Here is a 27,646-nt window from a genome sequence, read left to right on the forward strand (position 1 = left end):
AGTTATGTCTTTGGAGAATGACCTGCATCCTACATTACATATTAAATTTAACCACTAACAAGTCAGGATAATTGAGTACAAAATAAATATTTCTAATGACATACAGGGCTCCTTTTCTACACATTCAAATAGAAAGAGGAATCATTACGGTTAGCAGTAGTGCTAATAAATCTATGTCTGAGTAAAAATAATTATACACATTTGTTCTAAAATAAAATTATTTTGATTATGTTTAAAATAAATCCCTACTTTGCCAGTGCAAAATAAACTTCTATTTTGCTTAGGGCTCTGAACAAAGCTTGGACACCTCAATCTTTCATTTGTGTTCAGTTCTGCGTGTAACAACAATTAGAAAATAATCAGGAATTTCAGCTTTGTAATTCTAGTTGGGAAACAGAGGGGAGGAAAAGGGGGCAGGGGAGAGAGACAGATCCCAGCCAATTCTGAGGCACAGTAGCAGGATGGGAAGACATTCACTGTAGCTTCCCTCACTGTGCCTGTTCTGAAAAAAGTCTTTATTTTAAGGAAAGAAAAAAAAAAAAAAGGCGGCAGAGATCTTTCCCACAGATACCTGGGGAACTCAACTCTTTCCCAAGGATATCAAGACCTTAACATTATTCTAGTTAAAGCCGACTATTTTTGAGAACTTTCATAACTGAGATAAAAGGTGTTAAATATCAACACAAAGATAGGCAAGGGTTTTGTGCACCAGCAACAATCGTGTTTATGCTTTAGAGCTACTACACAAGGTCACAGACGTTAACTTTGTAAATTTTTGCTGTTTTAAAAGATAACAACTTCAGATCTCAGGGAAAAAAAATAAATCTGATAGAACATTTTAAAAAGGCTGTAAAAGTCTGGGTTTTTTCCTCCCAAAGATACAGCTTTTAACAGCGTGTAGCTCCAGCGCTGCTCTGCGGGCGCTGCGCAGTGCCAGCAGAGCCCCGCGGCGGACCGGGCGGGCGGCCTCCTGCCGCCGCCGCCGCCACCCGGGCCGCCGCTCGGGGAAGCGCTCCGGGATGCCTGTGACCCCCGCGCACCGCCCGCTCGCAGGGCCGTGCTGGCGGAGCGCCCTGAGGCGGCTCCAGCCGCGGCCCTGGGTGGGGAACCCCCGGGAAGCAGCTGCCGGCAGCAGAGGCGGGCGGTGCCGCCGCCAGCGGAACTTCACCGGTGTAAAAGGGAACCGGCAGCCGAACCGCCCAGCACCGCCCACGGCCCAGGGACGGCAGCGACGCCGCCGCGGCGGAATGCGGGGCCGCCCGGCTCCCTCAGGACCAGCCCGCGGGGAAGCCCCTCGCCCTCCCGGGGCTCGGCCGCCCTGCCCCACCTGGTACTCGAGCTCCAGCGAGGCCTCCTTGCGCATGGGCTGGTAGAAGCATTCCTTGCGGCCGGCGGGAAGCGTGAAGGTGAAGTCGCTGTCCAGGGAAGGGCTGAACTCGGCAGCACCGGGCGGCGGCGACAATAGCAGCGCGAAGCACCCGAACGGCAGCAGCAGCAGCTGGGGCCACGGCAACGGCGCCATGGCGGCGGCGCGCGGCGCCCTCCCGGCCCGCAGCCCTCCCGCCGTCGCGGAGCGAGCGAGGGGGCGGGCCCGGCCTCCGGGGCGTGGGCGGGGCCATCCCCGCCCCTCGCGCCGCTCCCCCAATCGCAGCCACCGCAGCGCCGCGCCCCGCCCGCCCACAGTGCACTGCGGCAGAGAGACGCGGTGGGTGGGGCCTACCCCTGCCCGGGACGCACGTCCCCTCCCAGGGACCCCTGCGGCACCGGCACGCGGGAGGGGGGGAATGCGCATGCGCCATAGGGGCCCCGCGGTCAGGGCGGGCTTGGCCTCAAGTGGCCCGCGCTGTTTGAAGCAGGGTAAGGACCGGGCTTGGGGGCTCCCGGGGAGGTGGGGTGCTCCGAGCCCGCGCTGCTGCCGACACGGATCTTCCCGGTGCCGAGGCTCATTTCCGCCTTTCGCTTGCCCTTGGCTGGCTGGCGGCCTGGGGCCGCTGGTCGGTGAGCGCCGGGGTAGGCGAGCGCCCGATGCCGCCAGCTCTCTGTTGGCCTGGGTCCCTCCACCGTCGGGCTCCCTATAGGAGCGGCGGCTGCTGTCGCGAAGCCGTGCCGCCGCGCTGGCGCTGGTCCCCGGGGCCGGGGCGCCTCTCCCGGGGCTTCCCGGCCGCCCGGAGCAGCCGTGGCTTGGGGCGGGCGGAGCGGCGTGAAGGCGGAGGAGGGATCGCAGTCGGGCCGGGCGCCGGCCGGCTCCGGCCTGCAAAGCCGGGCGGCGGAGGGACCCCGTGCTGCTGGAGAAGGGCGGGGGGGCGGCAGCGTCTCGCCCGGCAGCGCTGGCTTCTCTGAATCATCTGACCGTTTCCCATCAAAATGTCTCAAGCTCGATCTGCGAAGTCTTATTTGCTGTGGTGAAGGCAGCACCCCCCGCCCTCCCCCCAGCTTAGTAGCTCGCGTCTTCAGTGTTGCGACGTCCTCGCTGCTCTGATTTTTTCAATTTCACTGGTCACTGGACAGCGAGGCGAGTTTTGTGTATGGGACTGCTGAAGTAGTTGAGATGTGTTGTATAAGAGAGTTTTGGCAACTAATGTGAGGCAAGCTTTTCCAGTTTTTGTAAGTGGCAATTCATGAAGCTTCTCATACTTCACAAATACATACAAAACTTTTTTCTCAAAAAAGATAATTAGTACAGAGTGATTTTTATCTAGTGAACGTGGGAAAAGGTAGCATGCAAAATGTACATTTACATTTGGAAATTAAATATTTCCTTTCTTGTGTTTCATTTTTTTCCTCCTTTCATTTTTTTGTATTTGCCTTATTCTGGTATCTTTAAAAGTATCTTTGAAAATGGTACTCACGTGCATTTAACAATGTTTTAATATTAAATATTTAGTCATATGTCTGGTACCAATGGAATATGGTATGTGGACTTGCTCTAAAAGTGCTGCTGCTGAAGACCCACTTGCAAATGTACAATCATTAAGGAATCAGCTGAGGAGAACTGAAAGAAACCTACAGGCTGTAGAGGAAGAGCTTTCCAGGTATGAGTGTGTTTGGGAATGAGAACAGCCTGTCTCTTGTAGGGTAGATCTGTCTTATACAGTGTAATGGATTATTGCAAGTAGCTCCTTTCGTGCTTTTGCTACTCTTTATGAGCAATTTAAAAACAGACAAGAAAAAATGGTGTACCAACTTTTTACTCTCTCTCCTAGCACTAATACAAGTGAACATTATGGCCACTGCTTTGATGAGGCTGTAGACTTCACTCTGGAGGACCTTGTTCAGCCTAATTGCAACTGTCAAGGCGTTTCCAACTGTAAGAAGAATGCTGGTAAAACGTCTTGCCAGGATTTTCAAAGAAAATCCAAAGTAAATATTGCACTCCACTTATTTTTTTTACTGTGGTTTTCTGTGCTTTGCTATGTTTATGAATATGTTTTTGCTTTTAGGGCTTGGATTTGATATGCTCTAGCATTGGACAATTATATCAATGGAGCACTCTTAAATGTCTTAAATACATTTGTTTTGTAGAGTTTCCACTGATGTGTATATTGCTCACATATGCATATACAAGTGTGTGTGTGTATATATATATAAAAACCTTTTTTTAATGTCTAGTCTTACTCAGTATCCACAACTTCTGATAAAACCATGGAAGAAAATGAATGTCTTAAGGAGAAGCTGGGTGCCCTTCATGAGCAAAATGCATCTTTGACTTCTCAGAACCACTACCTGAAGAACAGAGTGGAAACAATGAACTTTGAATTGATGCAGTCAAAAACAAGAGTATGTATCTTTAGTGTATTCATCAAAAAGAAAAACAACCCCAAACCCAAAAAACCACCCCAGTGACCATGACAGTTGAGTCTGTTATTCCAAGCAGAACATACTAATTTTTGTCTTGTCTTAATCTGTCTAAATTTAATATTTAAACTTTAAAGTTTAATATTCTATTTTTTTCATACTATTCAGTATTAATTTTGGAACAGAATAGTTTGGGATCTACATGAGCAAAACAACTATATTAATTATGGATTCTATCTATTCATGTTCCAAAGTTTAATCTAAAGCCAGTAAGTCGCAGAATGAGGAATACGTTATGTAAGAAAATAGTTCAATAATGTATTTAGTACCATATGTTCACGTCTGACCTACATTAAGGTTAATGTGAATAAAAATGGCACAGTAGTCATTTGTCTAGGAAAAGAAAAATGTTGACCTTTTAGGTTGGGTTAATATTGCTGGTTTGAAAAGTGAAGGTGAGTTAGAAGGAAATATTGTATCTAATAAATCATTACTGATTTAATATACACTTGTGTTTACAGTTTTTTTTCAGGATAACTATATTCTTGTGTTTGGTTTATGTGTAGCATTAATAAAACATAGCTATGCTTAATGCTTTTTGTTTGAGAAATGTTATCTCCAAGACAGTACAAATAAGGAGATAAACAAAATGTTTGACTGTCTGGCATGGAAAGAACAAATAGCGGAATATAAACTTCTGGGGAAAAGCAAGAGACAAGATCAACATATAAAGAAATCACTGTGCTAGACAGCATATCACACTGGAATGGTGCTAGGGAACTGGAAGGGTGTTAAATGAGCAGAAAATTGAGAGCGGTTTGTGTAGATGAACAAGCATCTTCCACAGTGGGGTTAAGAGCACTGTGTCATTTGCTAAGCAGATTGTTCTTATGCATGTCACCTGAAGGTATATGTGCAAGTGTTAATGAAACCCCACATCTGTTTGTATTTCAGATTTCTTATCTTGAATCGATTTTAGGTACACGTTTAGTCAGTATTCCGAAGTTGAAAGAACAGATTGTAAACTTGGAAGCAGAAGTTTCAGCTCAAGATAAAATTCTGAGGTAGTAAGTGTACTTTTAAATGAACATTTTTTTGTGGTCTGCTTGCTAGTCCAGTCTCTTTTGGGATTATATAATTACTGGTACTGTGTGGGTCAGGTAATTTGGGGCTTGAAACTTTCATTTTGGAGCCATATATAGGAGGAGGGAGGTGTTTTATTTTGTGCTGCATGTACTTCAAGAAATGGAGAAAAAAGGTAAAAGAAACTAGTTTATAATGTACGCTAAACATGAATGTGCCCTTATAACTGACCAAAGTGACTGTATGCTACATGACTGCATATATTCTGTAGTGAATAAGCATACACATTTTTCAAGCATGACTCTGCAGCATGTAGCATAAAGGATTCTTTCTTTGTGAATATATTAAGGCAAATGGCCAAAGAAAGCTAGTGTATCCAGTGTCCAGAGGCTGTCAGGAAGACATGCCTGCTGTCATTTATCTTACAACCTCATGCTCTATAATATTTAATTAATATCTCGATAGTCTGTCTTCACAAATAATACTTACATTTAATTGATAGTTTAGTGTTGTTTCCCACATGTTACCCTGACCAGTCACACCTATTGCCAGAAAAATGGTGATTTCTATGTTCAGATCTCATGACACAAAGGCAGCCACCTGCGTCCTTGTCAGTTGTGACACCTGATGCCTATTGATGAGATTTGGACACCACTCCAGGCTGCAGACATTCTCATGGGGAGTCTGGGGCCTGTGGGTGTTCCAAAGCTAATTTTGAGAGTTGCAGTGTGTTTGTCTAGTGCTTCTCAAACATCATGTGCAGAAAAGAACAACAAAAATCTACTTTCTTTACAAAAAGGTTCCTATTTTTTTAATTATGCTTTGTTTATTTGATAGAGATGCAGAAGATAAACTGGATCAAAGCCGGAAGACAGGAATGCAAAGAGCAAACATGTTACAAAGATATAAAAAGGACTATAAAAATCTGCAAACTGAGTTAACTGAACTAAGCAAGCAAGGAAAGAGGTAGCTAAGTAATTTTAATAAATTGAACACAAAATAATAGTGCATAAGTGTTAATTTCCGTTCGCAGATGTTTACTTTGTGGAATCAAATTATTTTTCTGCTTTAAAAATGATATTTTTTTTTAAAAAATGGGGAAGTTCTGTGTGAAGACACTTATTATTTAAATAAGCACTTTTTAAATCTTGAAATTTGATCCTAATTGCAGACTGATATCGTACACTAGTAACTGGTTTATCACCAGTTCTTTCCCTTCAGAATAGATGTACTGCAGTGGAGAGCTGAAATGTGTCCGGAATGTATTTTTCCTGAGTTATTTTTGACTTTGTTTTGCATGAACCTGCAGAGTATGCTCAGTACTCAGTATTCAACAGTATCGAGTGCTGTATTTTTAGGGTTGGTGTGAGGAAGGTGATAGAAGCACATCTTAGTTGAGAGAACATTTTTGTTATCCTTAATCTTACCTGTCTATAAGGTACTGTTGAAAAGGGTGCTGTAATTCCATCTCAATCCCCATTTCCCTTTCCTATTGTCTCTTTTAGCCTAGTGGTTGTGTGGCTACTGGGAGGATTAGGTAATTTCTGTTGACTGTTGGAAGTTACCATATACAATCCTATCCCTTCCAAAATGTAATTGTAAAGAAATAAACAGAATAAATAGAAAGATTCCTACCTGCCCAATTCATTTAACTGCAATACCTGGGGCAAGAATTAACTGAATTAATGACTTAGGAAAGCTTTTCTTGAGCCTTTTGAATGCACACCCTGTGTTTGGCTTGTCTGTGGAGCATGTGCTACTGGTGAAGGAATGTGTTGATTTATGTTCAGTGTTCATTCACAGAGCACATGGGGTGGGAACTAGCTGTACTTAGTTCCTAGTTGCAAATGTAAATATTTCGGTACTTTAGAAAAACTGAGCTTCTACCAGGTGTTAAAGGCAACATGCATGTTATGGTTAGTATTAACAGTTATTACAGTTTGTTTTTAATCACTAATGACAACCACTTACTATTCTTCGGCCAGGCAAACAGAAGTGCTTTAGACTAACACTATTTTGTTTGTTAAACTGAAATCCCTTGATCCCCTTCTCTGAATATTTTTGCTGTCTCTAAATGGGCAGTGGTCCTCAGATGGAGAAACATGGATCAAAGGGTAGGCTGTACTTAGGTGAGGCACTTGCCCTGTCCCCACAGTTCCCTTAGTGGAAGAGAAACAAATGTTGCTGAAAAGCTGTAGTTCTTCTGTGCCTGTGTTGGGTGTCCTGAACAGACTGTGCACCTGAGCTGTCCCAAAGTTACTGTTCTAACTTCTTCCTTAGTGAGTAACAATAGGGGAAAGTAAGAAAGGGGCAGGGATGCAGAGTAATAGCGTGGAATAGTAGGCAGTCTGGGTTGCTGCTTTGAACAGTTGCTCATCTGATATCATTCCAGTCTCAGCTTCCTTTACTGTTATTGATGCCATCTCTCCAGGAGCCTCCAATAATTTATCCTTTCATCACTTCCTGTCAGTCTCATCATAATTCCATCACAAGAGCTCCTTTCAGTATCAAAATCTTTTCTAGTTCCCCTTAAGCAGTTTGAATTTTAAGGAGCGCTGCTATCTTCTGCTTCCTTATCATGCATGCTATCCCAGTCCCTAAAATGGACTTTTACTGGTAGGGACAGGAGGATGATTTGAATCAAATGGTTTTTGAAAGGGAATCAAAAGTGGTTTTTTTACGTTCTTAGTCTTATTAGAATCTTGTTTATGTTAATAGGCAAATATGATATTTAAAATTAAGTTATGCCTCATATGAAACTTTTTTTATCCAGGGGTTGGAAAGTTGGAAGAAGGGAAGTTATCTGAAGCAATTAATATGGTAGTTGTTTTTAGTAACCGGAGGAGATAATTACATAATGACTGAAATTTGTGATTTTTAAAGTTGGTATGCTTCTTTGCAGAGCAGAACAACAAAGAGATGAAGCTTTGTTGAACGCGGAGGAGCTGACAAGGGCTTTCAAAAAGTATAAACAGAAAATAACTGAAAAATTAGAAAAGGTAAGAGTTTTTTCTTCACTTGTTTTTGCCATGCTATTAGGATTTTGCTTCTTCAGTAAGCTAGGCAGCAAACAGCAACAGGTTCACCAGTGGGTCAGTTGTTTCTGCTTGTTGCTGGAAAAGTCATAAGAGGGGTGGCACAGGTTAAACAACTATTTGTGGTGATAACTTCAGTTATCCAGTTTTAAACTGTCTCTGCACAGTCTGGACAGTCTGCATCTTTGAGGTGTCCTAATACTGCTGCTGTTTCTTTGGTCTCTTGCTTGCCAGCTGGGAGTTTTACATTTTAAAAGTATACAATCCTTTTAAAAGAACTCATTTGACCCATCTGTATAACCTGTTCAATGAAACACAGTCTAGAGAAGGGCTAAGATGAAAATGAAGTTATCTCCCAAAGTTCCAGTGGTCAAAATTGTTAATGCTTCCTGCCTTGTGGAAGGAGAAAATACAGGCCTGAGACAGTTACCTCTTACAGACAATTTTTGTTTGAGTAGACTTCTTTCCTTGTGGAAGGAGATGGCCAGCTACAAATATACCCTAAAATACTAAACCAAAATAACATTACTTTTTTCCCAGATGACAGGAAAAAAAGAAAATTTCTTTGCCCCTCTCCTTTTCTTCACAACAGTGAGCAATAGCATTAACTACAGGCTTACCAGAAAGAAAAAAAGGAACAGCATAGTGTTTATAGTATTCTTTTAAAAAAGCCATTGGCCATGGAAGCTTATATTATTGTTGAACAGTAACAAAAAAAAATTGCTTTTTAAGGTTAAAGCTGAAGAAGTAATCCTGAGAAAACGTTTGTTTAATTGTGAAAAAGAAAAAGAGACGTTAAATGAAAAATGTGTCAGCTACAGAAAGGATCTAGACGTCCTAGAAGAGCAATTAAGGTAATGCAAAGGCTTTTACAAATCTCCATACAGTTATTTGAGAAGAAGTTGCATGTTACAACTGTTACTGTGAAAATGCCGCTCAATTTGTGTAGTTCAAACCAAATCAGGACCAGCGTCAGTGAATACTTAGGATCAGTATCAGCAGCACAACAGACAAACCATAATACTAAACAGGTAAAAAATGTTAGTAATACTTACAAATTTCAAAATTCTTTTCTAAACCTAATTCTTAAAAGTTCTAATCCCACATGTTGCCACATATTCACAGTAACAAGCAACACCCCACCAAGCCTTCTGGGAGCATAGGTTCCCTTGCTCACACACCGCTTCTGTGAGAGATGTGGGTACGCTGGTTTTATGGACACCTGTTCTGCTGCCTGTTGTCCACTAATGTATGTGCCAACGAGAAAGCGCCCTGTGGGTTCATTTACAGCACCAGCTGCGAGTCCCTAGCTAGAGTGAAGGATACTCGGCTTCCGAAGGGGAGGCTGCACTCAGGTCTGAACAGAGGTTGTGATGCTAGCTACAACATCTGGAAGTGTCAAACCAGGTTTTGACTGCTACTCTGTTCCCACTCCAAGGTCCTTTCCCACGGTTAAAAATTTTTATGCTCCTTGTATGTTTCTTTTCAAGCTGAACCCCTTTTGTCTTTTGGTAATTCCCTCATTACTTCAATGAGGGAAAACGACCATCAGCTGGTTGTCTTTAGCATTATTAGGTTTGGTCAGACACCTCAGACAGTTTTAGGTATCCCATTCACACGCGCTGTCCACACTCGTGTTCCTGCCATAACAGTTGTTCTGTAGGCCATTTAGGCAAGAGTGGGCATTGTGTGAGCATCCTTATGGTAGCTTGAGCCTGTCTAATAGCTCTCTGCGGCTCATGGGGGTCTTTCCTCTAGACTGCCCACTTTCTCTGCTAACTTGCACTTGCTTTGGCACTCATCAGGACTTTGAGCTAATTCAGTTTCCTAAATCAACAGGTACCTAAAAAAGTGATTTGTGATGGGCTAAAAATACAATTGGCTCACTGTACAGTCAGATATGAGGGGAGAAAAGAAATAGGACTCCTCTTCCCTCTCTTGTTAGCAAAATGCTAGACTAGCTCAGTCTTAGTGCATTGTGTTTATCCACTGTGATTTTGGGTATTGTTATATAGTTATTTTATCCTGTTCTTGAATTCCCTTGGCTTCAGCATAGTTAAAGCCACCTTGATCTATTTCCTACCAGTGACTCCCCTGATACTGCTTAAAGCTTTACTAAGTTGCTTAAGAATGAGAAGTAGTTTATTCTCTCCTGTTTGCTAATAGCAGTTTGCATCTTGGACCTTAGGAACAGTGAAAGCTTAGTAAAGGAGTGAAAACTTTTCTGTCCTTTGTATCGAGCTAATCCTAGATTTTGAGAGGGAAGGAACTAGTAAAACAGCATAGTTATGGTGTGTTCTTCTGGTACTTAATGAAAATCCTCTTATGCTGAGCTATACCTTTTAAATGAATATACTTTTTTAGGCAATTAAAGGAAGAGAATCATAGCACAAAAGAAGAAATTAAGACTCTAGAGGTAAAGAACACTGAAATGTTATCAATGCTGAATCGGTCTGATCAGAAAATCATTGAGCTTGAGAGTGAACTGAGTGAAAAAGAAATAGTACTTAAAGAGAAAAATTCTCTAATAAGTGAAAACGCAGAGCTGAGAGCACTTACTGCACAGCAACATAACCGCTTGAAATTATGCCATCAAGAAATTGAAGACTCAAGGGAAGAGCTTAACATACTAGAAACCATTATTTCCCAGTTATCTCCAAGTACATCTGAAAAGGTACAGTAACTGATACATCCTTAAAAATTGTCTTATGTGTCTTAAACAAGCCTAACTGACATTGCATGGAAATCCTGTGATGTTCTTGAGAAAATCTGACTGAAATATCTTTGGTTTTCAAGATGCATGGATGACCTGTTTTCTTAATTTAAATATTTTACTTTTGTCTTCTCATTCAAGAACAAGGAATAGGTGCTTTGGAACTGATTAATCAGCAAACATTTAAAATTACACTTTCTGTTCCTCTGTTCTATGTATTGATTCTTCAGATGTATGTATATTCTCTAATATACTGATGTCCTGTTATATGGCAGAGGTTCTTCTCGGTAGAACAGTATGACGTTTCCCACATGGCAAGCACATGGTGTGACACAGCCAGAGTTGATGTGTCAACTTCAGCAATGCAGAAATTAGAGCAGGAGAGATGTTTGTAGAAACTTTTTTTTTTCTGGAGAAGAGAAGGCATGCCTTCCCTGACTGCAAATGAACTCTTGTTTTCCTGGAATGAACCCTGGCTTATGAGCCTGAAGCTTGTAATGGTGAAGTTTATCACCAAACTGACTGTGATTGGGAGTCATGTAAAAAAACTCAAAGTTGTGAACTGACTGGGGTTACTGGAGGAATTGTTTGGGAAGTCAAGAAGGGCTGGAGAGACATATGAGGTCAGGAGTACAGATTACGTCTGATATCTTTTAGTTTTGAAGTATAAATGTAAGTAGCTGTAATGAAAACAAAATCAAAAGTATGCTTTCTGCAGGATTTTGGAATTGCCAAAGTGACCTCTGCTGAAGAGACTATAGAAATTTTGTATAAAAATGATGTTTTGAGCTGTTGTTTGGAAGAGCCTTAAAAATTGTTTTAGGGCCCTTTTTGGAAAATACTAATTATTTTCTGGAAAAACTTGAGATTCTAGTAATTTAATGAAATATTAAGAAGCCTTCTGTAACTTGAGGGGAAAAACAGTGTTTAATGCAGTCCTTGAAATCTAGAAGGAAGTATGATGTGGGAAGCTCAAAGGTGGAATTACTGATAATATCTCCCTGTGTTCACAGCAAAAATGTTCATGCTTCAGTACCTGTACGAAGATGTCTAAAGGAATGGTCTCCGTTTCAGAGGGCCTTAATGCCTATAATGTCTACTGATGTGAGACAAACCTGCAGTGCTCTGCAAGCACTTACTTAGGAGAATAATTTTAATGATCAAGTTATCCAAACTTTTAACATCCTGGTGTATGTGTCTTAAAATTTATATGCTAGTATAACACATGAATTAATCATGCTGTGAAGTGATAAAAAGTAAATTTTGCATTGATCTTGGTTTTCCCTTAACTTTTAGTTTAAATGGCACCACTTGAAACACCAGCTATCTGGTTCCTCAACAAAAGAAGCTCTCTCTGAATCTTGTGAATTGAATAAACCTTTGATTGCAGACCTAAGGTATAACTTTCTGGTTACTGAATTTTGGCAAGAATAGGCAGATAATAAGGTGGTATTAGAACTAGCATGTGGAAAGAATGTTAAATAATTGTCTCCTCCTTTATAATAGCATTGAACTGGCAATGAAAGAAGAAGAAATTCAAAAGCCTCGTGCAGACTTCACTATCGGTACTGGAACTGAGCATCTTTCTAATGATAATGAAGGACAAGAAAATAGTGGGTTATGTGGCCTGGAAACAGAGCCTGTCAAATTGATCAGAAGTCAAGGAGGTAAGCTTACTGAAATAGCTGTGCAGTTCTGTCCGATTAATCCACAGGACAGGAATTTTTTGGTGGACTTTAAATTGTTTTTATAGTGATTTTTAAATATATCTCTGAGCTAACAGATATGGTTTGGTTGAACATGGAGCATTTGCCATCTTGGAATTGCGTAAATTGTCATGTTCTACAGGCGCAATGTTATTCTTCCCTTTGCTAGTTAAATTACTTATTCAGCAATATCCAGGCTACAGCTTCTGTTGAAATAGAACCATGTATTATTTCTTTATGCCGGTTATGCTAAGGTCTCCATATCTTCTTTGATTCTTTTCTCTATATCCTGCTGTTACAGAATTTCTGCAATTGCTTCTGTGATTACTTTTCAACTGCTCCATGAAATTACTTCAGAGCACCTATATAAAGATGCTGTCTTCAATTTTTTGTCTGTTTTGTCAGGATTTTTTTGTTGAATGTTTGGGAGGGGGTTGGTTTGTTTTCATGAGTCGCAGCTTTCAGTTAGATTAGGGGAAAAAATAAACAGTCTTGTTTCTGAATACTATGTGTGTTAGTTTAATATGCTGTCATTAAATTATATTTCTCCTCCCTTCAGTTTGTATGATTATTTGCTTGAGTGCTGATATGTATGTTCTTTTATGAATTAATCTTAAATTTATTTTTTTCTACTTTGAGAGAGGAGAAGATGTCAACAGTTGGAGCTGATCAGCAAACAATTTGAAAAGGAGAGGCAAAGATTGCAGAAAGAGATCGAAGAGTTACGCACTAAACTGACAGAAGCAGATGATGAGAATTCTTCTTTGAGGACCAGCATGGCTCAGAGAGCCAGTCAGTTTCAAATCATACAGGAAGACCTATTGAAGAAGGCTTCAAAAACTAGTAGTTTAGAGAGAGAAGTAAGTTTTTAACAGCACTGAAAAAATGTCACTTTTTATTTAGTTCAGTAATCAAAGATAGTTAAGACAAGAGTTATGGAAAACTGCAATTGCCATATTAATTTTAAAGTCTGGCTTATTTAGGAAAAATTGGAAATAAACTTTTGAGCAAGCAGAAAAACTTAAAGATAGCAGCCTTAATTTGTCAGTTGTCAGAAATCTCATTTTAAAGCTGATGTAGTTAGTGGGCTTTACTACTACTATTTTGATTTGTTATGTGGAAAATATGCACAGTCTTGTTGCTTTGGTGTAGTTCAAATAATGTGTAATTTTAAGAAACAGATGTTGAAGCAACAGTTGTACTTTTCCTCATTAAATGTTGGTACAGTTACCAGAGACTAACATTATTACCAGAGTGTCACCAAAAAAAAAAAAACCACCTTCAGCTAGCTCTTCTTTGGTTGAATAAGTTGAAATGCTGATGTTTACATTCTAGTGCTGTGTTTGTAGAATTCCAGCATAATGGAATTTGCAGTATTTCCTAATAATGGACATAAATGTTATAAATCTATAGTAGCTAATTCACTCACATGGCACTGGTAATTATCATGAATTGGATAAATTTGAGGTAAATTGTCCTGAATTCTTCTCTGTAAGTACTAAAGTTGAATAGATCATACAAATATAAACAAGTAAATAAATAATTAGAAATACTAGGAAATAGTAGTAGCTAAGATTGAATTGGTGTTAAGAAAGTATATACAAATACTTGAGTAAACCCAAAACAGTTGTCTTCATACTGTTTTGTACTATAATTAATTTCAGGTAAGAAAGAAATCTTCTCAACTTTCTGCACTTGAGAAACAGTTGGAAGAAAAGGTTATTGCTTATTCCACTGCTGCAGCAAGAAATATTGAGTTGGAACAGGAACTCATGGTAAAATGTTCTCAGTGAGAAACTACATTTATGTAAAAAGACATAAATGGAGATGAAAGTTTAAGCTAAAACAGTATTATTCCATGTATTCAAAACTGATAGACTTTCAGATCTGCTAAACAATCTTCAGTTTTTAGACAGTGCAGTTTTTAAAAACTGAATCTTGCTTCAAATAAGACCCCTCTTTTTTTCTTGCTTTTGAACATGGCAAGTTATTAATGGACATGTTACTTTTTTCCTTGTGATGATATGTGCAATGAGAAGCCGGTCCTATTGAAATCAGTTGTAGCATTGCCATTTGTTTTAGTAAGTACATGTAGACCTGTGAATAAAAAAGTCTTCTAAATCATAAGAAGTGAGGAAGGTGATCTAACACTTGGAGCACTGTAAATTCAGGTTTGGTTGTTGTTATACAAACTTTTTTAGTTTTGGGAAGAGGTCTAGGGTTGCTAGAAAAGGAAGCTGTTTATGTGGTCCTTTTCAAATGGAAATCTATCCATATGAACATAAAATTTGTTTTTGTCTTTGTCAGAAATTCCCTGCTGCAGTTGCTTTAATCTGTGCCAGTAGCTCACCTTGGCAGACACCTTGTCTCTGCGTAGTGGCTGCATTTAGTGCCATTCTTATACCTGTGTTACAGGTGTGACATCCTTTGAGATGAAACACGCTGTGTATAACTTCAGTATTTTCTGTGTTGTTCTTCTATGAAATCTAGGAACTTGATCATCAAATAAAACAATATTTAATGGCACAGCTAAATATTTTTAAGTCCTCTTTGTTGCTCTTTCCCAGGGAAAAAACAGACGCATTCATGAGCTGGAAACAACTATCAGTGAAGAACATGAGCAAATAACTTCTGCTTTTGAAAAAGCAAAGTTGGATCACCTTGAGCAGCACCAAGAGATGGAGAAACAGATTGAACTGGTAAGCCCTTCCTTGTGTGCTAGTATGTGTGAGTGATATACTTGGTAACTGTTTTCTTATGTTAAATTTCTTGGTCTTTTTAGTAACTCTGAGGCAGATGTCCAATTAAAAAGTTATATTTTCTCCCTGCATTTCCTTATTTTAGTTCATTTTCCATCTAACACTACACAGTCTCATGATTTCCCTCTGAGATATTCACATCCTCTTTTCTGCTCAACTGAAGAGAAATAGGAACTTAGGAAGAATACTGTTGTTCTTTGCTCCAAACACCTGGTAAAAAAAAACCAAACCTATAGCTTTTTTGTCTACAGGGATTAAACCATAACAGCTTCTAGTAATATTCTTTCGTGTGCTGAACCTCTGCCAGTCTGAGCCTTATGAGCATCTGTGTGCAGGGAGAACTGTTGGTAGGTTTTTTTCAGTCTTTAGAGAAGAATTCTGTTGCTTCATGTGGTTAGAAATATAACCGTGGCTATTTCTAGCTATTCAAGAAGGTTGTCATCTTTACTAAAGAACATATGCATGTCTTGCTGTCTTGGCTGATGACAGATGGTTACACTCTGCCTGCTCTCATTCTCTTGATTCTCCTGTTGCCTTACAATATTAAGTGTTTTGGATTTCTCTATGTTTTTAAGACTCTGCAGTACTGCTGATGGCAGGAATGTATTTAGTTTTCATTCCTAAAATGATGGGTGGATAGAACTGAATAATGTATTTAGATGCAGAAATTCTCTGAAAAAGCTTATTAAAATAATAAACTTGAATTACTTATGGACAGCTTCAGACACAGCTGGAGAAGAAACATCAACAATTCATTGAACAAGAGAAAATAATATCTATTTTGCAACAAGATGTTATAGATAAACAACATCACATTGAATCATTGGACGGGCTGCTGATAGAAAGCAGAGAGGTGAGGTTGACTCTTTCTTTAAATGCAAATCAAACAAGTGACTAATAATGATGAAAAGCATATCCATAAACAGATGGAAAAATTGGGAAAAATTAAAGATACTTATGTTTTTGCTTCTTAATTCTTGTTTGAGGAATAGACTGAATCTAGTGTAGTCCACAGCTGCTACTACTATATATTGTACAAACTTCAATGACCATTCGTTATTTTCTAGCTCAGCATTTCTGTTCATGCCTCTGGTTTGCCCCTTGGTCTTCTCTCTAATCAAAGGAAAGAGATCTGGATAAAGAACAATTGCATATATTCTGCACTAGGTGGAGAACCAAGAATGTTCTATTATGGCAATGTTTTAATCCTTTTAATAATTCCTGCCGCTGCAAAATATGAAGGGACAGCTATGAGGAACCAAATTCGCTTCAGAGGATAATGTACACAAATACAGTATAGAAGCAATTGTGTTGTAAATACACTGATCCTTTTTTTTTCTGATTCTCAGTATGAGTTTTTATTAGCTTAATCAATGTTACTATATTTACATTTTGTTCTCTTGAATAAAAATATTTGTACAAATAGAAAATGGAAAATGAAAATGTCAAGAAAGATCAAGGATTGAAGGTGATGAAAAGTCAGTTAACAGAAGAAACGATCAAAGTTAGTAAGCTCTTTGTGATTTTCAATTAATAGTTTTAAAGTTTGCAGTAATGGTGTATTTCCTTTTATCCTCTAGAGAAAATCTATTTAAGACTGTTTTATTGAAATTTATCTCACATAAATATTTCAGAAGTCATTAACCTGAAGTCTTTCCATTTAAAAAAATTTTTTTAAATTAAAAGTAGTACAGTGAGACCTGCAGTAAGAGATTATTCAATGCATAATTGCTTTAGAAAATTACTTTGAAATGTTAATTTCGTAGAAATTACTTAGAAAATGTTATATATAGGGCAGATTTGTGCTTGTTGAACAAATATAACATTATGTAAGTTTTTGCTCTACATACAACATATATTTTAGACATATGTGATATTATAATATTGGTCATGTTTTTAGCCGTCTATACCTCTTCCTAGTGTTTGCCTGATAAATATTTTCATGCAGCACTTGCAACAGTATTTTAATAAACCATTGCCATGTGGTGATTTACTGCGGTCAGGTTTCAAACAGTTTCAAATCTTCAGGATATCACTAGGAGAAGGTACTGGGGACTTAGCTGGTAGTATGCTCTTTCTGAACTTGTGTTGGACCAGTTTCCTGTCCATCCTGTGGTGTTTGGGATGTTTTCCAGAGATTTAAAATTAAGACCCGTTATCACTTCTCTTCAAAAAAACCTCTTGATTTGGGTGGGGAGAGAAGCATACAATCCAATATGGTTTAGAAAACTGATAGCATTGAAATCATTAGCCATTCTGCATCTAATTGCAGCACAGTTCTCATTGATGAGAAAAGTCTTAGTGTTGAAACCAAAGAGTTAAGAAGAGTTGAATTACTATGGCTTAAAACCTCTGTGGGTTTGTTCATTATAATTTTTATCTGTTTGAGATTGTAAGATGTTTATTAGAGATTATTCAAAACCGAATTAATAGTAAAAGGGTAAAATAGATTAGCAGTGTTGACACTGCTAAAAGCTTTTCCCTCTTGGTAGAGCTCAGGTGCTGTCAGTGCAGAAAGGAGAAAAAATTGCTGTTTAGTAGCTTTCTGAGAGGAATTGTATTAAAATCTGAATGTTATTTTTGAAAAAGACTTGTCACAGCTCACATATGATCGTTCCAAATTTATTTATACAATTCTATATGTAATAAAACATGGTGGACTAATGATTTGGTATTGGGCATTTGTTTGCTTTTAAACTCTAGATACTGACAAATACTGGAATATCTTCTCATAACTAGTAGTCTTATCTCATTTAAACACAGTCTAAAGTACTGTAATTTAATTTCACAAATAATTTTAATTTCTGAAAACTTTAGATAAAAATGTAGTTTTTCAGACACTTTCACAAATATGTTTTTTAACACTTGTTTTAGACTAGTTAATAAAAACTGTGACATGCAATTTTAAGTAACCTGTTACATTTAACTAGGTGAGACAACTTGAGTCAGCCCTAGAAGTGTGTAAGGAAGAAGTTGCACTGTATTTGAGTCAGTCGCAAGAAAACAAAGAGATATTTGAAAATCAGCTCAAAAAAAAGTTTGAAGAGGTAACAGCTTGTTTTAACAACTCTTCTGTATGCAGAGAACATGTATTGTGAATGATTAATCTAAAAATTTGTCTGTGAAATAAGGGACAAAACATTTGCATTGTGACTAGTACATAAGCTGCGAGAAGACTATACATTTTGTGAAGGTAAGGGAAAAGTCATAACTAAGAAACACTGGATAAGCTTAGAGAAAAGAAATACCAAGATAAATGAATTGCTGAAATAAGTAACAAAATCAGAATTAACTGAAAGAAAGCATTATCTTGGGGAAAAAAAATGGTGAGAGCACTATTGCAATATAAACTTAAATGCATGTAATTGATTTCTGTTGCGAGTATCTTAACAGGGAAGAAGTCCTGGGTATAAGAAAAAATTTATTTCAAGCCCCTGAGTTTTACCATACTTTCCACTACTACATGAAATCAAGAAAGAATTAAGTTTAATTATTTTTAGTATGAATTTTTGGTTGTGGGGATGCCTAACCATGTGAACTAATTATTGTAGTAGGCTGTTCATGGCAGTGCTGCCCTACCTGCTGAGGGATAGGCTTTAGTCAGCTGTAGATGACTAGAGCCTGTGCAGGAGTAACTGGATGGAAATCTATTGTCTGTGTTACACATAAGTCTGTGATATTTACTGCTGCTTTCAAAGCCCTAAAATCTATTGTTCTTATACCGTATATGAAGAGGCTGGATGCTGTGTGAAACTGAAGGATAGCAAGTGAGGCTTTCTAATTGTGACCAATGTTTTTCATAAGTGACAGAATCACTACTTCCACTTTGGGGTGAGCAGTTAGTGATTTTTTTTTTTTTTTTAAAGAATGTTTTCTTTTTTTCCTCCACCTAGAAATTTCTTGGCATTCATCACTTGACAAGTTAGGCACTTGGAATTCCTGTTTTTTATTGGAATGACTATTGTCAGAGACGGGAAGAAATAAAGGGGAGGACCGAGAACAAAATCTGAAGGGGAAAGCAAGAACTTTCTGAGAACTAAAGAATGTCAGAAAGAAAAATGGCTCAGTAATTAAGAGATGAAAAATCTTTGTTACATACGTTTTTAAAACATTGACCAGTTTAGGTAAATTTTGAAAACAAGAAGTCAAAACCTGGGGCTGATAAGTTACTTCTTTCTTCACTTTATAAAGCCCAACTCAGTGATGAATTTTGAGATGTGTTCTGTACTGTTGAAACAGTAATGCAATAAATTCAAAGCCAGAAGTTTTATTGAATCATAGGTGTGATTCTGTGCCCATTAAGAATGAAGAATAGCTGATGGCAAATGCAAATAAAAATGTTTTATTGTAATGGAAAATAAATGTGTTTTCAGGTTCATTATTTACAGAAAGAAATAAAACTAAAAGATCAGAATATCCAGGACACAAGTGAACAAAATATTCTCCTACAACAAACTTTGCATCATCAGCAGCAAATGTTACAGCAAGAAACTATTAGAAATGAGGAGCTGGAAGATAATCAAATTAAACTTGAAAAACAGGTACAACACGATGAGAAGTGTCTACATAAAGACAGATAATTAAATGTTTTTATATATGTTTTTGTAATACCTTTAAAATATGAATGTTTTTTTGATAACTGAGTTGATAGTTATTATTTTAGATATATCTAAAATAAAGTGTTCAGTGTTTTGTTTTGTCTTAAACCAGGTTCTGTACTATCAGGAGTTCTAGCTAGCATTAGAGTGGCTCAGTACTTGGAAAACCAAACCCTAGACTGCAATTAAGGAGAGATGTGTTGAAATTCAGGAAGTTGAATATTTTTATATTTACTAGAAACTATTTGTCTTTCAGATGTGACTGCAAAGCTCTGGTCTTAAATTATGTACATTTTTAGACTATAAAGAAATCTGTTGTGTTAAAACTGTCACTGAGTTGCAAGACAAGGCTGTGTATTTCTTTTGTATGTAATTTAAAAGTACCAACACGTTTTAAATACCATTTTAAATAGGTATCCAATTTGGAACGAGAGCTTCAGATGCAGAAAGCATATTCAGAGGATGAGTTGAGAAAGGTAGAGCAGAAACTTCACCTAGCTGCTCAGGAAGCAGATTTAAACAGACAGAAGGTGGATGAACTTAACAATACAATCAGGTAGGTTTAGAATAACCAAGAGGTATATTCTGCAGATAGACATATCAACAAGAAATATTGCTGCCTGAAAGGATATTCAGCTGTGTAGTCACACAGTGCAGTCTGTATGAGCAACTGGAAATCAGAAGGGAATTTTCTAACTAGCAGAGGCATGAGTTTCTGGAATAGTCTTCTAATGGAATTAACGTGAGTCCTGGGAACCTATTTAGCCTTAAAATGGCATTTCGTAATGCAATTCATAAATATATCAAGTTGCTTATAATTCTAGATAGTAGATGTAGTAGATTCTAGGAGAGCTTGGTGGTCTTAAAGAATATGGTTATGATTGAGAGAAAAGCCTACTTGACTTTTTTATTCTTATTGAGAAATGCTTGTATTTGAGCATGTAAGGACATACATACATTGCTTTTGTTATTACAACATTCATTTTGTTCTGGTTGCTTCTTCTATTTAGCCAAATTAAATTGGAGATGGATCAGTGCAAGAATGAACTTACTGGTATGGAAAAAGAAATAGTGCAATTAAAACGAGATGATGAAAACAAAGCAATGCAGATAAATCAGTTGGATATTACTTTGGAAGAAGCACGATCAGAGCTCAATGAAAAGGCAAATAAGGGTAAGTTTGCTATTTTGTTTCTCATTTCTTAATAAGAGTAATTTTGCTATTTCCTTTCATCATGCTATTTCTCTGTATGTATTAGATTAGACATTTTTCCTTTTTCCCCTGTTTTATGATCAAGTACGTAAGAGTCAAAACATGATAACTTTTTTTAATGTGTTGGTAATTCCATAGTTCTAAAAAAACCAAAAAGCTAAAAAACCCCACCCCATCCCCCCTCAACCCCTAAAAACCCACAAACTTCTTTTTATTGTACCTTTGCAAATTCTCTTTTGTGGGATGTACCTTTGTTGCAGGTGAAATGAATAAGTAGTTTTCCCTGTAAATTGCTAATGCAGATTCTTAATGTGGTAAACAAGATATACAGATTTAATAAAGGCATATGCTATTCACAAAAATGCAGCTCTTTAAAACAAACAGAAAGCCCCACAAGAGTGTCTATGGAAATAACAAACTTTTCAACCCCTCCTTCTCCATTTAATTAAACATTATCTTAAATAGGAGGCTTATTTGCAATTCTGCTTGCATTTTTCATAGCACTACATATTCAGTTACTATGTTGTCTCTGTACTTTATCCTTGGACAAATGTTTTTAGATGGATCCTCACATTTCAAGCCAAGTATAGGTTATGCGTTGAATAAAAACAGCAAAGACTTAGGTGCCATGAAAAGGTGGTTGTATATCCTCACAAGTCTCTGTGGTTTTTAGATTTTACTAAAAATAGTGATACTGAAAACTGATTGTGAGCATAACTGCTAGTAGGCAGCAGTGTTGGATAAAGACCTGACTTTTTTGTTTTGTTGTGTGTGTAAAATAGTGAATAATTTAGAAGATAAGCTGCTTCAAAGTGAGACTTGCCACAGGGAGGCCTTACAGAAAATAGTAGAACTAGAATCTGCATTACAGAATGCCCGTGGAGAATTAAAAATCACTTTAACACAGCTTGAGGAGTTGCAAGATGCATTACAGAATGCACAATCCTCTCTGGAGGAGAAGCACATTGCTGTCATGGATCTAACAACTGAGCTCAGGTAAGCTGACATCTTTTCCATCATGAAAACTTAGTTGTGTTTCTCCTTAAAAACAGCAAGTAGTTAGGATAGTCTTTTTTTATATTCTTAACAGTTTTCTATAATTTTTAGGTGGTTTGTGGCTGTAAGGTAACTTGATATAGTAGCTCCTCAGCTCACTTTTAATTTCTAAAATTGCTGCTGAATTCTTTCTTGGGAAACCTGTTTTAAAATCTGCTAAAATTATTTTCTGAATCCCAAAGCTGTGAAATAACTGTAAGAGGAATTAATTTATTTTATAGTGAAATTGTCCAGTTTCCTTTCGGATCATAAATTAATGGTACTTTCTTCTGTACTATTCTTTTTTTAAGAACATGTTGTCCTGATAACCAATTAAATAACTTGAATAAAGAAGTTATTGGGAAATCGCCACCTGGAATATAGTTAACAGAATTACTCCGTTTTGGTTTATTTCTTTGCAATCAATTAGCTGATTCATATTTTAGAGTAATTTGGCTTTAAGTAAGTAATAGATCTCATGATTTTCAAGCTGGATACTTGAAGCTAAGCAACTGAATGTGCATTAAGCAATTAAACATGTGAATTTCAGGTATTGCAAGGGAGAAATTGAAGATAAAAACCAAGAACTCCTTGACATGGACCAAGCATTGAAAGAAAGGAATTGGGAACTGAAACAAAGAGCAGCTCAGGTCAGACCATTTTAAGTATGTTACTGACAATTATTGCTGTTATGTAGTAGATAACTTATGAAAAGCCTGCCAGTTTTAATGGCCTTCATATATTGTTCCAAACTGTACTGTTAATATAGCCATAGTGTCAACTCAAAACCAGCTGTATGTTACTGAAGCCTTATGGTACCAGGAAAATTAGGTTGTGCTCCCCTAAGGGATCACAGGCTACTGCTTTGATAGAACAGAAGCCTTGTGCAAACCTGTCCCATAACTCGTCTTTAGTGACAAAGGTACAGGACAGCTGTTGTCAACTTGACGTTTAATGAAACGAAGGAAATATCTGCACTGAAGTGTGCTTGGAGATGACAGATTCCTTTCCTTGTTTGCACTGGAGCATATTTTATTAACTCTAAAGCAGCCTCTAAATATGAAATGGTATCTTTGTTGTGAAAAAACTTCTGTAGCTCACTTCAGGTATTTTCAGTCTTTTGGTTTGGCTTCAGGATTTGATACCCATCATGGAAAAACTATTTTTCTGTCACTAATAATTAGGTTTCTAATAGCTACTTCCTATAGGAGTTACCAGCCTTTGTATCCAAGAATATTTGAGGTTCAGAGAGAAGGAGGGATGGAGATTTAAAAAAAAAAAAAAAAAAAAAAAAAAATCTGTTCAAGGAACTGATACTCTAAGGAGGCCAGACCTTCCAGTGTATTCATGCTGCAGTACCCTATGAGCTGCTCTGGGAATTCATCAAAGTGGGATTTTTTTTCTGCTTCTGCAAAATTTGCCACTTTCTAACAAGATGGATTAGTATAAGAAGCTACTCATTACATTCTGTTTTTAAATGAGAACTAGGTTTGTATTCTGTGTATCTGAGGACCAAACATATTTCAGTTATGGACTTTTTCCCAATTTTCCCCCTTTCTCTTCGTGTTTGTCCCTATTTTTTAAATGAGATAGCTAGGGTGCATTTTTATATTGACTACTTAAGAGAATATTCAGGAGACTCCAAAGAATTAGTTTCATTCCTTTTGCTGTCATATTTTGTAACATTATTTCTTAAAATCAGTATACTATTATAAAACATTTCCTTTTCTTCCTTTTTTACCTCTAGATTACACAGTTGGATATGACAGTTCGTGAACATAGGGGAGAAATGGAACAACAAATAATTCGATTAGAGTGCAATTTGGAGAAGTCCGAGTTAGAAATTAAGGAATGCAATAAGCAGGTAATTCTTGCTTAAATTAAAAACCCAGATTCCCTAACAAAGGGCAGCTAATTGTATGAGAGAGTCTGGTCCTGGGACACAATAGCTGGTCAGATTTAATCTAGAAGAGTAAAATTGGTTCCTTATTGTAGAGAGAGGGAAGAGAGTACCTGAATAATGTACCAGCAAAAATATTTTATGTTCGTCAATTAAAACTAAAAATTTTGCAGGAATATACCAGTATAAAAATGAAAATGTATTTTTTTACTTGATATGATATAGCTCTAAAACTGCTTTTTCAATAAAGGACAATGTTGACAAAATAAAAAATTCATAAGGGAATCCAAAGTCAGAGGTAATACTGATGGTATTTGTGAGTTGTTTGGGTTTTTTTTAAATTGTTCTGATTTCAGTAAAATATCAATTCTGATATAATTGCATTTTCTGTTCAGATTGAGGGCTTAGAGAGGAAACTCCAGCATTCTAAAGATGAGCTTCGTGAAAAAGAGTTTGAATTGCTGCAGAGAGATCAAGAAATAAATCAGCTGAAGAAAAAGATTGAAAGAAAATAACAGAGCCTAGAAGCTCTTGAAAAGGTAAAGTGTTTCTACACAACAAATTATCAATTTTTAATGCCATTACCATAACTACCTAGAAGGAACAATACGGTGTCTCTTTAGAATAAGTGTTATTACTTTTCCCTAAGCAATGGTATTTTATATCCTGGTGTTTGCTGAATCTTAATCCCCTAAAGTTAAAATAAACCATTTTAATGATTTAAAAATTCCAAATTTAATGGTACTCTTAGTTTCTGCTTTGTGGAGAAATTTGAATATTGATTATTTTTAGTAACCTGATATTCTGGCTATGGACATGGTCTTCCTTGAAATTAATGGTGAGAACTTCTTATGACTTAGGTATCTATCTTGTGAAAATAATTGCGTCAAAAAGCACTGAAATCTAGCATGCCTATAGGAACGAGAAGAGTTTGGTTTTTTTTTTGGCTTGGTGAATGGGAGCATACAGATAGAATAGGGAAGATAGCTAATTTTACTTTATGAATTATACAAATCTTTGGGGTATGAATCAGTCACTACAAGTACAAATGCAATTTGAGATAAACAGGCTTTCTGCAGAAATAAATTCATTCAAAGACGCTTGCCAGCTAGAGGTAAGCACCAAAACTGAAATGACTCCTGCTGGTTTGGTTATGCTGCATTCGTGTGTTATTTCTTTCCCTTGGATAAGATATTGCAGAAGTCTTCTTTCTGTGTACGCACGAAAGGCATTTGATCTGTATTCTAGATCGTGGGGGCTTGACTGTGTCACAGCTGAATATGAAGGTTCTTTCACTGCAAATTAAAGCAATGTCAGCTCTTCCATCTTGATTTCTGTTAGAAGTTATTTATGACAGTCGAGAACAAGATAGTACCTGCTGCTATCCTTCATGCATATCATTAATATATTTCTAATTTTTCCTGAGAGTTTGGGGATGATTCTGAAGGAAAGGGTTTCTTAGCTAGCCCCTGTACAACTGCTGATTAGACCCTTCCTTTCCAGAGAGATTGCCTTGTTGTTATTTTTGCTGAGGAATACCAGGTAGCGAGAGGCCCAAGAATGATATAAGAAAGGCTTTGAAAATAGACCTACTCCAGTCATGTTCCTTTAGAGACCTGGGATGAAGGAAATGAAATGTCAAGTTTATGTTCACTGGAGTGAAGTAGATAAACCACTGGATTTCAGAAGCATTCTGCATAAAATATTAAATATATTGCAGAGAGGTTCTGGCTCCACTTAAAATATGATATGGTTGCTTCTTTGTTTAAGAAATGTGTATATTAACATGATGTAAGAAAAGACTTTTTCCGTTAGTAAAACATTGCAGACTGACTGACTAATCTTTCACAGCAACTTTTTGTCCTAGTTCTAAAATCTCTGTTACCTAATCTATCTGGGGAAAAGGAGTGGGGTGTGTTTTGCCCGGGGGTACAGTCTGTCTCATTGTTTTTCCCCTTAATACACTACTTTCCTTGCTTATTACAGGAAATATATTAGTTTAGGGAACGAATTGTTAAATAGGGTTGATTTCTGTCCTGGCCCACTCTGCCCTTTTGGGACTCATGAAATAACCAGGTCACAGATTTTTCAGTTGAATCTTCCTTTGTTCTTACTCTGCTTTAATCTGCAGTGAAGATCTTGTAACAGTACAGCACTCTGCTACCCCTAGAAGTTGTAAGTATTCCAAATAAAGGAAGAGGAAATATCTTACTGAACATTCAGAATAGCTTTTTCATTTTTCTGGGAAATTGAAGTAATTTATTAAAAAAAAAAAAGCAGACTTAAAGCAAACTAATCTTTTGTGGCCACAGTTCCTTACTGAAATGAGAAGTAAAATTGTGTTAAAAATGGTAAGTGAAGTAAGAAAAAAAAATAGTGCTTACAAAGATTGAATTTTTTTAAAAAAGGACTAATTTTTACAATGTTTTTGTAAAAGTATACATAGTATAAAAATAAAGTTAGTGTAATAATCTTTCAGTAGCTGTAAGCTTATTATGTCCTGCTTATAGATGTCTGTGTACTCTATTTATAGCATTCCTCATAAAGAATAAGCATCTAGCTAAATATGAATAGATCCAGCATAATCACTTTTATATTTATAATTAACAGGAGCCATAGAATAATGTGATGTTATGAAATATTAATGGCTGTATGGCCTCTGTTGTGCCACAGTATTGGGTCACATAAACATAGCTGCTGTGTATCATATGCTAGAGAGACCATTTTGTTGATCCCCTAATAGTCCTGTTTGTTTTTTTTCTATAAATGAACTGTCAAATAATTAGGTCCAGCATGTAAGCCTGTATTTTGGGGAGTGGGGGGGACTAAACCTCTAGAAATTAACGGAAAAAAAAACCCAACCCCAAACCTACCATGTTTGACTGCATTTATTTCTGCATACCGTAGAAAATCCAGACTACTTACATTAATGTTGATAAGCTTTTCCTCACTTTTGTATTGGTAGAAATCATAGTCTTTTTTCCTCTTGATACCTAATACCTTGATACTGTTGATAGGGTTTTTACAAATGCTTCCTTAATTGCTAGGAACTTAAATATAATAATACTGTTCAACGTGAAACCTTAAGCCTTACACAGAGGAATTATTTCAAAAGACAGTGCTCCTTTAAACTGTACAAAATTTTTACACTGATTTGTATATAAAGATTTATTCTCAAAATATTCTGCGTACTATTTTCCTACTTATCTGCTAGAACTTAACATATGTTGAAAAATTTGTAAATTATGGTCATTTTGAAAGCAAATGCGCTTCAATTACTAGAACAGTGAACAAAAATGCATTAATAACTTCAGTGTAGGGGGCAGTATTTGAGAAAGAAGCCCTGTACTTGAGACCTGCAGCTAGTTTTCTGGAATTTTTAAGATAAATCTTAATAACAAAAAGTAACATCTTAGTACAAATGGATTTAGATACAGTAATTTGAGTGCAGAAGTTTAAAGGAAGGTTCTGATCACAGGTATTTTCTTTCAGGGGCAAGAATTGTGAAGGAAGGAATGTTGCCCATTGGACAAGCAGCAACCCAGGAATGCTGTTGCTGGCATCATAATGCATTCAAAGAGGAAATTTTAGCATTGTATTTGTAAATAATGAATGTGGTTATTTGTACTGATGCAAATGACAACCTTTTTATATTTCCAAATGGTTTTGAGAATATTTCCTTGATATAATAACATCTTAATTTATTTTTGAGAAATAAATTTTATTTTTTAAGTATCTTGAGTTGCAGGAATTAAATTCAGCTGTGATGATTTAATTTTTTTTTCCTCAAGGATTTTACAAGTACAAGT

At 37.3% G+C, this 27,646-nt stretch overlaps 2 protein-coding genes across 4 annotated transcripts in view; one reads left to right on the forward strand and one right to left on the reverse strand.

Annotated features, from left to right (window-relative positions):
- Window positions 1-1,557, reverse strand: part of TMED5 (transmembrane p24 trafficking protein 5) — a 17,087-nt gene extending 15,530 nt beyond the window's left edge. For both annotated transcript variants that reach the window (XM_074832516.1, XM_074832515.1), the window contains exon 1: window positions 1,328-1,557. In XM_074832516.1, the coding sequence (XP_074688617.1) occupies window positions 1,328-1,522 (195 nt within the window). In that variant the 5' untranslated portion in view covers window positions 1,523-1,557. The remainder of the gene's footprint in view (window positions 1-1,327) is intronic.
- Window positions 1,415-27,572, forward strand: CCDC18 (coiled-coil domain containing 18). 2 transcript variants are annotated; one of them, XM_074832508.1, is made up of 25 exons: window positions 1,415-1,857; window positions 2,885-3,032; window positions 3,204-3,360; window positions 3,610-3,777; window positions 4,750-4,859; window positions 5,716-5,844; window positions 7,781-7,877; window positions 8,646-8,767; window positions 10,278-10,587; window positions 11,923-12,023; window positions 12,133-12,293; window positions 12,972-13,192; window positions 13,997-14,107; window positions 14,900-15,031; window positions 15,810-15,944; window positions 16,518-16,595; window positions 18,022-18,138; window positions 19,465-19,632; window positions 20,103-20,245; window positions 20,700-20,863; window positions 21,685-21,898; window positions 22,488-22,587; window positions 23,685-23,801; window positions 24,233-24,376; window positions 27,330-27,572. In XM_074832508.1, the coding sequence occupies exons 1-24, from the start codon at window positions 1,521-1,523 to the stop codon at window positions 24,350-24,352; spliced, it is 3,660 nt and encodes a 1,219-aa protein (XP_074688609.1). In that variant the 5' UTR covers window positions 1,415-1,520; the 3' UTR covers window positions 24,353-24,376; window positions 27,330-27,572. The 2 variants fall into 2 exon arrangements, with proteins under 2 accessions (XP_074688609.1, XP_074688610.1); XM_074832509.1 differs by lacking the exon at window positions 16,518-16,595.
- Window positions 27,573-27,646: the final 74 nt, after the last annotated feature.

The sequence above is a fragment of the Strix aluco genome, chromosome 8 (assembly GCF_031877795.1).
Source record: "Strix aluco isolate bStrAlu1 chromosome 8, bStrAlu1.hap1, whole genome shotgun sequence".
Taxonomy (NCBI): Eukaryota; Metazoa; Chordata; class Aves; order Strigiformes; family Strigidae; genus Strix; species Strix aluco.